The sequence below is a fragment of the Cupressus sempervirens genome, chromosome 1 (assembly GCF_028749045.1).
Source record: "Cupressus sempervirens isolate cs-2001-9-10 chromosome 1, ASM2874904v1, whole genome shotgun sequence".
NCBI lineage: Eukaryota > Viridiplantae > Streptophyta > Pinopsida > Cupressales > Cupressaceae > Cupressus > Cupressus sempervirens.
In genome coordinates this window covers 360,603,689-360,616,283 of record NC_143118.1, presented here as the reverse complement: position 1 = coordinate 360,616,283, position 12,595 = coordinate 360,603,689, and the positions used below count along the sequence as shown (strand labels likewise).

At 35.0% G+C, this 12,595-nt stretch overlaps 1 protein-coding gene across 1 annotated transcript; it reads left to right on the top strand.

Moving 5' to 3' along the window:
* Window positions 1-4,761: 4,761 nt before the first annotated feature.
* Window positions 4,762-9,905, top strand: LOC149577746 (protein SOSEKI 5-like). Its single transcript, XM_089825476.1, has 7 exons — window positions 4,762-5,450; window positions 5,717-5,786; window positions 5,937-6,046; window positions 6,526-7,567; window positions 8,360-8,686; window positions 9,161-9,268; window positions 9,360-9,905. The coding sequence occupies exons 1-7, from the start codon at window positions 5,240-5,242 to the stop codon at window positions 9,442-9,444; spliced, it is 1,953 nt and encodes a 650-aa protein (XP_089681602.1). The 5' UTR covers window positions 4,762-5,239; the 3' UTR covers window positions 9,445-9,905.
* The last annotated feature ends 2,690 nt before the right edge of the window (window positions 9,906-12,595 follow it).

Genomic DNA, 12,595 nt, shown 5'->3' with positions numbered 1-12,595 from the left:
AATTAATTAAATTAATTAAATATAAAGTTACCTTTTAATTTAATTTATTTAATGACTTTATAAGAAATTAATTTAATCACACAAATAGACAACTACTAAAGTGGGGATGTTACACTAGTAAATCATCATACATCATGTAATCCCTAACCCTTTGCCATTTTATGCAAGCTTTTTGCCACTTACAAATTAGGGCTAGATTATTTTGTCTTAACAAGGTAACCCTAAAAGATATTTGATGACTCAACCTTGGGAAATGGTTGATGAGTCAACTAAAAAATCCTTGATAAGTTAACCACATTTTTTTTTGAGATGATGCCCTGAACCCAAAAGAAATATGAAAAGTGTACAATACTTTCCTGATTAGTAACCACATATCAACACATTATTGGTAGGGTTTTCAATCTAATGCAAGTTGTTGTCCCAAACTAGTACTAAGAGGGGGTGAATCAGTACAAGCTTTCGAATTGGTTAGATGATCTCCTAATTGAATGAACTTTAAGACCAGTGATCTAAGTCATAGTAAAATAATGAAAGCAATATTGTAAAACCATGTAAGTTCACAAACAAACCCATACATCAATAAAACATTATTTTTGTACATGAAAGCCCTGGGCGAGAGGATGAAAACCACATTGGCAGTAATATAACCAATAGCCTCTTACTATAGATAAAAGGGTGCCTTGTTAGAGGCTGCAACCATTCCTTGTGACAACACATTCTATTAGGAATGTTCATGGCTTATGAGGATTACAAAAGCTTGTAAAAGCTACTTGGTACTTGGATTTACAAACAATTATTCTTATTCTAGGAGGTACCTTGTGAGAGGATTTACAAATGCTTACTACTAAAGCTTGCTCAATTAAGAGCTTACAAATAGATGCAATGGTAAGAAAGAAATCTAAGTGATTGATCTAATAATGACACAATCTTGTCTTGTAGATCTCCTTGATAAATCCTTGAAGATTCCTTGATCTTGTTCCTTTTCTTGGCTTGCCATGTGAATTGTACTAGTTTACCGCTTCCTTAGAGTGCTTGATAATCGATATGTTGTTCGACTCTCTAGTTTGCAACTGTGATCTCCTATTCCCTTCTACGCAGTCATAACAACATCATCAACACCAACAACACACTAAATTTAATGTCAAAAAGTCTTTTACACTTCCCAAACCTCAAGTGTCAAAACCAACTTTTAAAAATCTTGCTTATATTCAATTTAATAGTGCATGTACTTGCCACATAACACCTTTGACTACCTATGAGTAGGTGCCTATCTTAGTAGGACTACCCATCTTCTTGTGAGTCTATGATGTAGCCTCTTTTCTTTTCATTTGTGAGACTCCACACTTGAATGCCCTTCACATAACACTTTCTTGTTGTATGATAGTCATGTCACATCATTGTTCATGATTGCACCATTTCATATGTTTACTATATCGTGAATTTTCATAGTTACATCCTTCGTCCTAACCAGTGTAAGGTCTTATTGGTGGTGGGTTGTGCTTGAGCCCTTGTGCATCTTCCTTTATTGCTCACCAATCAATGACAACACTTAGAACTACATGATGTTGAACATTAGTCACCACCTTTCACTTAGTCATTTTGCCAAATCGACTAATAAGTCCAACAAAACTTATATAAATATTTTAGACTATTATTTTATAATATTTTCCTCTTAAGAGTTTATGTGTTTTACCTCTTTTTATTTTTATTTTCACAACCTGATGTGACATATTTCAATATTTTAAATTTTATTTATCCATTTGCACAAAATTTCAACTCCTCAATTATTTTAATTTATACACATAATCTTGTTATATAATTAATTAATTTGATAATTATATATTAAGTACATATTTTTTAATATATAGTTTTATTTTGTTTAGTATTTATTTTAGATTTAAATAATCATTTGTGAATAAAAAATTGAAGCATTTAAAAACTATTTTTTTATAGGAATTCTACTATTAAATTGTCTTTCACAATAAAATTCAATTTATGTTCAAATAATTCGAACATCCAAATCAAGGTTGCATATGCAATATTGACCTATTTTAATTCTGATTTTAGGCTAACACAATTCAAACATATTGCAAGGCATTGATTTTGTACAACTTTCAAATTGTAAACCTAAAATGTGTATAATGAAAGACAACCCCTTAAAACATCAACTTCTAATGTTTGTGTCATCGTAAATCATTCATACATCTATCATAACATATTTTGCATTAACACTTTGGATGTGCAGGATAAGAGGAAATCTCCGGTGAATTGCAACAAAGAACTAAAGATAAGTATTGTGCAGGAGGTGGCTATTACTCCCAAAGACCTCCAAGAACTGAAGGATCGATGTCATGCGTTGAAGGAAGCGTTTACCCTCTTCTCCAAATTCACTTTGAAGGTGACCCATGTGACGACGACCACCCTCTAGCTTCTAGCTCACATGAAGGAGGAGGAAGGCCTTGGGAAAGATGATTCGAAGCTGCTCTACAATTTCCTTGCAAAGGATTGGGCTAAAGGTCTATTGGCTAGGAAAGATAAGAAGAAAGATGCCAGTTAGTGGCATCTCCCATGCCTGGTGTTTTTAGGTGCTTTGCTGGTTGTTTCTTTCAGTCCAGTTTAGATGGTTTTGGTTTTTCTGTGGAACTTGGGTTTGGGTTGTGGGTGGTACGATGCATTGACCGCCTAAATGCCTTTTGTTAATTTGTTAAACTTTGTTAGTTTTAAGATCATGAACTCTAGTACTTTTATTTTTTATGTAATTCATTAAGGGGTATGTTTGGTTATCTGATGGTTTTTTGCTGGTAGTTTCACCGCTATTTTATAAGGCCAATCCCCTTGTTTTGGCTACTTTTATATCAAAAATATATTTCGCTTTAACTATTTCAATTGAGCTCTAGTGCTTAGACTAGACCACCGCAAACCCATTATACTTTGTTCAAGTATCAAGTCGTTATCACCATAGTCACATCATTTGTATTTATTGTTTGATGTCTTCCAAATTTATCATATTATTGAATCACTAAAATGTTTTGACAAAGATGCAAACACAATATATGTCAGTTTGTTATCCTTACTATAGCAAGAGACACAATGTGTCAAAGTTCTTGCCAATGAAAACTAGAAATGAAGAAGGAGAGGATATATAGATGGAGTGTTAAAATGGGTAGAACTATATGCAATAGATAAATCTATATAGAGGGATAGATGAGAGAATTAGATTTGTAGAGATGGGTAGAGATATAATGATAGTGAGAGTTGGAGAGAGAATTAAAATAACTATTCAAATTATAGATTAATAAAATGATAACATTTGTGGCTTGTTATGTTATGTTATGATAAGTCTTGGTTATGTTATCAAAATTAAAGATATTGATTATTGATTATCTATGAAATGTTGTTTAGTGTGTTTTGAAATTGAAGAGACATACAACTCTATTGAAATTGGTATATATAAAGTCAAGATAGTTACTTGTGGTTGGTTTTAACTAAAACTTTATGTTATTTATATGCTAAGTCCATAGATATTGTATATGTATTTATAACACAATAGTAGTACATGAATATATATATATTTCAAAATAATATATGTTAAATGTATAATATATTTTAAAATATTGATCAAAGCTTTCTAAAAAAATTTAAAATAAAAAATATTAACAATAATAATGTCTAAACCTCTAAATATTATTTAAATATTTTTTATTAAATATAAAATTTAAAATGAGGCAAGAGCTTCTGACATAGTGATCAATTGTGAGCATCTTATTTGGGAGGTCTTAGGTTCGAATCTATTCAAACTTAATATATTTAAAATGAATTGTTGGAATTTATTATTAATTCGTATATAGCAATGGATCACCAAATTCTTAATTATTAAGTATAGACATTATGTAAATTTTATTAGAGATACTAAGAATATAAAGACAACTCAAATTCACACATAATTTTAGAATTTATAAACCATGATTATCTTATTCTACTCACTATAGATCCAATCTTAAATAGTTACCACCTATCATCAATAAAAGATATAATATTACTAAGAGTCTATAGATCCAATCTTAAATACTTACCAGCGACCATCTATAAAAGATATAATATAACTAAGAGTCCATAATAGCATTTAAAATTATTTATTCATCCATGTTTCAAATCACAAGTAATAATCCATCCCATAATTATAATCATCATATCTAATTATCATGTCTTTTTATTTATTGACTATTTTATTTTTTATAATATAGCTATGAAAATTGAACTCTCTAATTTTCCAAATAAACATTGACTTATATTTAGATGGATAGTTATATAATCAAATTATGATATGTCATAATTTGACCTAATTAAATATGAACATCTAAATTCAAAATTCAAGTCAAACTATTTTAATTGATTCAAACAAGTAATTATAAAACATTTAAAACACTTTCCAAAATCCAATCTTTCTAAAATTGACAAAATCCCAAAAAAATAGCAAATTTCCCCACTCCAAACAATCATTTTTTTCCTCAATAATCTCTTAATCTTTTGCCAGCTAGCAAACAAAGGGTTGAAAGCTGTTGTGTTTGAAAGCATCTCTTTTATCTACGTAGAAAACATTTGACGGCTTAAAATCAACGGCGTCTTTTTCACTCTTTTCACTTCAACCTTGGCAGGATGTGTCTTTCCCTTTCGAAAGAAATACGATGCATGTGGCTTCACCTTAAAGACCGGGCTTCTTTCCTGGGACTCGAACATGTGACCAGTGGCTACCCTTTCCTCACAACTTTCTTGAATGCTGTGAAACATTAACGCAAACCCATGATTCTACGGTCTCAATTCTTCTCAACAAAGCGCAAAATTCCCGTCAACTAACGTGAACTGTACCAGGCAAATCATACACGACAAGTCCAGCGAGATCCGAGCCCTGATCACCGACAGAATTCACGGGCCTCCCGTCAAGTGTTGAGAATTTTTTTCCTTGGAGAGTCCAGCCTACGTACCAATTGTCCGCGGCGTTGAACGGGAAAATCCCCTGTTCCAATTAAATGTAGGTGTATTGTTCACGTTTTTGTGAAGACCAAAAGTAGAGTCCTAGGGCCTCTGTTTGACTCGTGGGGCTTCTGGGTAGGTTCTTCTTACTACTAATACCCACGAAATCATATTTCTTCACCATTCTCATCTTCTTCATCAACTGGGTTCTATTTTGAGTGTGAGCAATAGGAATACTGAGGTTTTTGTATTGAAAGCTTTTGATGATATGGCGATTAGCCCAAGAAGTAAAATGGAGCTGAGAATGAAGCAGAGCAGAGATACTAGTCCGGACAGAGCTAAACCAATGTGGGTTGAGCCCAAATCGAAGGTCCCTAGAAAAGTTCAGGTTGTTTACTATCTCAGCAGGAATGGCTTGCTAGAACATCCCCATTTCATGGAAGTTGCTGTCTCATCCAATGAAGGGCTCTACTTGAGAGGTACTCTTAGTCCTAGCCCCAAGTTCGAACTCTTCACAGTTCCATGAGTATTGGAACGTGGTCATAGACTTGTTGAATGTATTGGAATTTAGTCAATCTGTTCTTTGTGTTTTATGAAGATTCAAACAAGTTTGAATCCGTCTAGGAGTTCTTGATGGTTAGGCAAGTAGAATTCTTGTAAGGAATACCAGCAATTGTCATTGCTGGTATTGATATGCAAATGTTTGTGGCGATTACATTGGATTTTTTGTGGGCTTGATTTGCAGATGTAACACATCGTTTGAATGCTCTTCGAGGAAAAGGCATGCCGTATTTGTTCTCTTGGTCTTCGAAAAGGTGAGCTACAATAGGAGAGCTGATTGTTTTGTGAATGGATGGGATGATTGTAAATTGTTACTGTCTGTAGCTCTCGTGTTTTCATGTCACATCTCTATTTATATGTATTCAGAAGTGTGATTCATGGTTGGGTTTTGTGATGATGTGTAGGAGCTATAAAAGTGGTTATGTGTGGCATGATTTATCAGAGGATGATATCATATACCCGGCTCAAGGAGAGTATGTCCTCAAGGGCTCTGAGCTCTTTGAAGGTTCCTCAGGTAAAACTTGTTTGAATATGAGACAAAGACATTGTATCTGTTTCTATATTAGCATGGCTTCTTTGGTTGTATGTGCAATTTGCATCCTTCTTTAGCTGTATCTATGTTTTTTGTGTCAGTCTCTGACCATCTCCCTGTCATATGAATTCGCTAATGCATTTGTTCTGATGCTCAACCTCATAAGACTGCTGTATGCTTTTTAGGACCCCCGCTAAACACCAAATGGCTCACTGGGATAATGTTCTTAATTTGTCTCAAAGCATCCCATGTGGATGTTTTCTAGACAAATTATCTTGAATTAGTGGTATTCATTTATAAGAAGAAAGCCAAGTTTTTCGATTTCAAACCGGTTTCAAGATTTACAACCCCGGTTCAAGGGGTTTTATGAATTTAGATGCTAACTTACAGGAAATAGATGTATATCAAATCTAATGAATCGGGTTACTAAGTGATTCGTTCCTGATGATTTGTGTCTTCAGATCGTTATCAGCAAGGTTCGAATGCGAAGCTGTTGAATCCCAAACATCCTTTGGAAGTACCCCATTCAAGTAGGTATCAAGATACAGTCTCTTCTACCAGTAGGTCTCTGGTAGTTCAAAAACAAAGAATAAACAATGTGGAAGAAAGCACAATACAGAGGACCAACTCTTTTAGCGATGGACAAGGTCCTCAAATCCCATTCCAGGGTACTCGAAACAATGGCTTAAGCAGCAGATTGAATACAGAGAATCATCACAATACATCAAGGGTAGGTACTAGTGCAGCTGCCAATGCCAATGATCGTCGTGGAGGAACGACACACAAGTCATATGGTGGAGACTCTTCTTGGAGCCCTTTGGAGCTTGGGGAATACAAAGTTTACAAGACAGAATCCGTAGCTTCTACGGTAGACCATGGGGCAGACGCTGCAACACAGACAGAAGAAAAGAAAATCAGGTGTACTAAAGGAGTCTCTACTGAAGAGGAAGAGGATGAAGAAGATGAATGTAATTCAGCATTGGTAGAATCAAAAGAGATTCGGCATGAAGAACAGAAGCCTACAGAGCTAAGTGGTGGGGAAGTTTCACCTCCACCTTCTTCAAGTGGATCACCCGGAAGCCCAAACTCTAAAATAAAATCCAATAGCAAACCAAATAGTTTTAGATGTCATTCTATTGAAGAACAAAACTTTGTTATAACAACAAGACCCAGAGCCTCTAATGTTCTCATGCAGTTGATCTCATGCGGTTCAATTGCTGTCAAGGATCACAATTTTGTTGGCATTCCTTTCTCCAGGTATAATGTATCTTCTGATGAATCCAGATCATCCAGGCTGAAAGTAGTTTCTACTACGTCCTCTGTATCCAAGAAGGTTATAGCGGAGGATGAGTTCGTGAGGATGCCTGAGAACCCACGCCTGGCACATCTTCATCTTGAAGACAAGGAATACTTTAGTGGTAGCATTGTGGAGTCCAAAACTGACAAGGAAACGGGAGGAGAAGAGCCCACTTTGAAGAGATGTGCCTCATATAATGCTGATAGGTATTTTCTATTAGATTAATTCATTTTATTAGATTGTGCTTTTATAGAAAGAAAATTGTCTCAGTTTATGGATAATTGTCACAGAAACAATCGAATAATAACTTTGTCATTACAACACTTCTTTGGTTAAGCGCAGTATTGTACCCTCCCATTAATTGTCTTGTTGTCCTTAAGGGGCATCAGAGTTTGGTGTTCTCGCATTCCAAACGTCTTCAGAATTTCAGTAGCAATAAAATGATTTTATTGTCTTAAGGTGCTCTTTTGGCTAGGTTTTGTATATGTGCTAGTTGGGAATGGAAGGGCATAGATGACAAGACGAGCTACAAATCTTTTCTTTTTCTGGGAAGTTGGAAGTTGTTTCAAATGGAAAAATATTTGGAAAACATAGATATTACAGGCATTGCTGGTACCGGTAGAATACCTATTTACCGTAAACACTATCCTTTCAGAGAACTTTTAATAATGATAGACACGAGACTTAGATCTGTGCTGATATTAGAATATTGAACAAATAATCTCTTGAAATACAGTTCAGCATTTTAGTTTGCTCGAAAGCTTCATTTATGGTAAAGAAAAATTCAGTTTTGTCAATTTGTTTAAGAATCACGGACTTTCCATGTTAGAGATTCAGATAACTTTGTCATCCAATTTACGTTTAGCACAACTGTGCCTGGGATAGAAATGCACTAGCTGAGAGAAAATGCTGATCCTTAAACGAGAACTACCGTTTTTTATTATTTATTGCAAAAGTGATCAAATTTTATATTTAATGTGGTTTTTTCCTGTTGGCAGAAGCTCCAAGTCCAGTATACTGGAAAAACCCAATGATGAGGAAAACATTGGAGCTCGAGCTAAGTGCATCCCTCGAAAGATCAAATCTTTCAAAAAGCAGCAGCCCAGGAATGAGACCCAGAGAACTCCATCCAAAGAGTTAAAAGAGCCTAGCAAACTAAGAAGGGTATCCAATGCTGCTACTGCTACGAAACAGACAGCAGATTGCAATAATGCCTCCAGTAAAAACTCAAACATAATAGCTGATAGTGGTCCTCAGAGATCAGAGTCATTCGGGAACTCGTTCCGGGAAGATCAGAATGCTACCATGAAAGATAACCATCAAAGGTAATATACTAAATTCTGAATGAACTTTCTTCTGGGCTTTTGTAATAGTTTGGTAGCATTGAAATTCACAATAACAGTTTTTGCTAGTCAGGTAAATAATGAAATTCAGAAGAGTAATTCTAAAGCACGGCATATGAAAAATGCCTCTTTAGAAATGCCAACATCCTTGAACTTGATCTTCTGTATAGGTTTTGTCATTTATCTTTGTGCAATTTCAATTTCTGGATTTGATTGTGTAGAGTTTCTTTACCATCAACGTGCTGATGATGGATCCTGGAAACGGTGATGATAAAGAAACTCTGCACAATCAAAACCCAGAAATTGAAATTGCATCTTGATGATGAATCATGTAATATGATCTCAAACATTGATGATAAAAGAATTCTACACAATCAAATCCAAAAACTGAAATTGCATTAGTATGTATTGTAGAAATTTAATAGATCTGATTTATCTTTGTATTTGGTTAAGCAGGCAATCTTCAGTAACTACAATGATGGTTGAATCGCAAGCGATAATTAACCAAGAAACCGAGGGAACGTCACCAACAGTTGAACTAAGACAACATCTGCAGGAATGCAGGTAAGAGTCTTTATTCTTGAGTTTCCATTTTTCTTTTTGTGTTCCAAATTTTTTTTTTCTGATTTGTGCTCCTTTGATTTGATAAAAACAGAATTTCTGAGATGGCTGCCAAGGGAGAACAAATGCCCAACTCTTCTAAAGGCTCTCAAAGTACCAAGCACCAAAACTCATCTTGATTGTCACGCTCATATGTGCCAAAGATATAGAGATATGAATATATACGGCTATAATGTGGGCAAATAAACAATGCCTGAAGTTGATACAGAGGAAAATTGCATTGGCAAACGTGTGTGCATATTAGAGATAACAATTGCTCGGTAGCATTGCCTAAGTAGGGCTTACAGTATCTATATCTACAGTCCTCTTTCTGTACATTAATATAGACCATAGACCTTATGATACATGGGTTGTAACTGTATTGGCTCTATATTGTGGTTCGAGTGAATAGATCTTGTGAAATATTATACAGCAATGAGATGGATGTGTGCAGCTTCTTGTGTTGGAAATGAACTTTCAAATTGTTACATCATGATATCTAATGGAATGAGTAGGATATTTTCTCGAATGCCCAAGGGCAGGGGTTATAATGTATAGCTGATTGCATCATGAAAATGTAATTGACATTTTTATCAAACAACTCTTTTCTTGTTCTTGGTTGAGAAAGCCATTGGAGGATACTTGAATAGAAAGTCACTGTTATTCTCGAGTGTATAAGCTCCTCAAACGGTCAGAATCCAACATAATTATGAAAATTATATGGACATGAAGCAATAAAATTAAGCAAGCAATAGTAACAAGGTTAATTAGATTCTGAAGTTGGTCGTGGTTCTGGATGTAGGCTCAGAAGCAAAATTAGCTTAGTTATTTCTTAAATTTTGCAATAAGTTGTATTATTTTTCAGCTTTTCTTTGCGAAGGATATTGTAATGTGTATCCAATTGTTAACTGTCTTGCCAGAGGCTTGGCTTGATTGCAATTTGGACCTAATAAATTTAGGCGAATACTGAAACTGTATTTGGAGTTGTCCGATCAATTGGTAGTGTTATATCATTCATACAAAAAGTTTGTTCCAAATTAAGCCTTGTTTTTGAAAATAACTGATAGGATATGAACAGAGCAAGCAAAATAGGTGATGGGAGTAGAGACAAAGTGCATGCATCACAAAGCTAGGTTTGATTTGTAAAAGAAATATACATGAGTCAACTGGTCTATTGTCTGTCCTGTAATTTTCTCAGTAACTTGGGATTATTTATAGAATGGAAAGGTTACTTGGTAAGATAAAATTAGTTTTTCTGTTAGAGAAATAGATGGTAATTGAAGTCAACATTGATAGGTGGGCCATATTTATTTGCAGCGGAGTAATGATATTTGTATCAAGATTTAACTGTGTAGTTTTTTATTCAAACTCATTTATATGAGGAGTGGTTCACATGAACAATCTCTCATCAGAATGAATGGTCTACTTAGCACTTATTAAATCTGAGTGATGCTTTGGGACTTTTTGGGAGGTCATCCATCATAGTACCTGTTCTAACTCAAGTGTGATTGATCTTCTTGTAAGTCTCAATGCTTCACCCATGTGAACATCACTTGGATGTACGGACCCAATTAAATTTTAAATATTTTCCTATAAATTAAGAGAACTAAATTTAGAATTAAATCTAATCATCAATTAATGGAAGAACTAAATATAGAATTAAATCTAATCATCTTTTTCAGAGATGATCCAATGACTCTCACTTACCATTGTCTCTCTTCTCTGCCCACTAGTCATTAACAAAGGCAAAGCTAATTATCTGAGTAACGGAGAATTATTTACAGTGTTTAACAGCATTGATCTCGCCACAAAATGGGAGTGGGCAACAGCAGTTCAAGTAATGAAGAATGGTCTACTGTTCTTGTTACTTATTTGATTGTTGTTAGTCCTTGCTACTTCTTGAAATGTTTTTTTTTAAATTCACCATGACTCCTGTGATACTTGGTATTGACTCAGTGCTATTTCTACAATAAGGGAACAGTAGAAACAGAATGACACTTAATTATAGAGTGCACTGTTTATTCATTTCAGTAAGAAAGGGCTTGAAGGCACTAGCTTGATAGTAAGAGGTCCCATATGAAAGAGAGCATGAAGATAAATTAACAATGTTTACTTCCTCCGTCCTATTATGCCATAAGAATTTAGGTTTCCACTTGTATGCCGTGCACGAGCTTTCATTGGTAAGCTCGCGTAGGATGTACACTATAAAATATTAAATATAATGTGCCCTTTTATCTAGCTTAGGGAGAATGAAGGCAAGAAACTCTGCTAGGTACCTAGTGCTGGATATCGATCTTGGCCAGTTGTTTGTGGAGATATTTAAGTTGGATACATTTTAATGAAGTTCCATTACCTAGAGTAGGACAACAAAATTTGAATCAAGTTATCTATATTTAATATGAATCTTTATTTCGGACATTTCTGATACAATGACAAGTCGTCTTCCTGTTGTTTTTCTAACTCGTCTTAACAAAACAAGAATGTTTTATATACTAAAACAAACAATCCCTGCCCCAGTTATATGAGCCATTTAAAATACCACCAATTTCGGCACTGCCAGTTTCTGTCAATGACATTCCTGCTGCAGTATTCTGTAAAATCTGACCCATTTCGATTTGAGTTCACCTACTTCTCAGGAACCTGTAATAAATAGTACGCAGACTGTATTACAAACTGGTCAGTGATCAGCTTCTTGTACATCATACACCAAATTTTTGACATAGATAGATCATAAAATTTGAATGGGCATTGAGCATTGGACACTGAAATGATTGTGTGTATACAAAAGGATGACATGATATGGTGGTTGACCCTGTTGCAGTGGGGACAATGTACATAAATTTAATGGGCATGGACTTTGAAGTTGGGAAGCGAACCGAAGAGGGTAACTAAAAACTAGGGAATTTGCTGCAAAAACCGCCATCAGAGGGAAGATTTTTAAATCCGAGGATTTGGTGCAAAAAACCACCATTACCTCAGAAATTGAACTCCTCTGCAATCCATTAATGAAAGGGGTCATTGTGGACAGGACTTTCAAATTTATCGGCACAGTTAAATTGGCAGTGTACGTAGAGAAACGACAGGCGGTGGTGACGGCGGCGGCCATGATTTTGTGGGTGTTTTGCTGTAAAGTTTCTTCTGTTTTTTTCTGGTCCCTGTAAGCGACGCCGACAAATTTGTAGCAGTGGGGAAGTGGGAATCGATGTTCTGCATTCTGACTTTAGTGAGGTTTTCGAGTGCAGGGCATGTGAAAAGATTTGATGCGCAGTTTCTCGCTTCGAAGTTCCAACA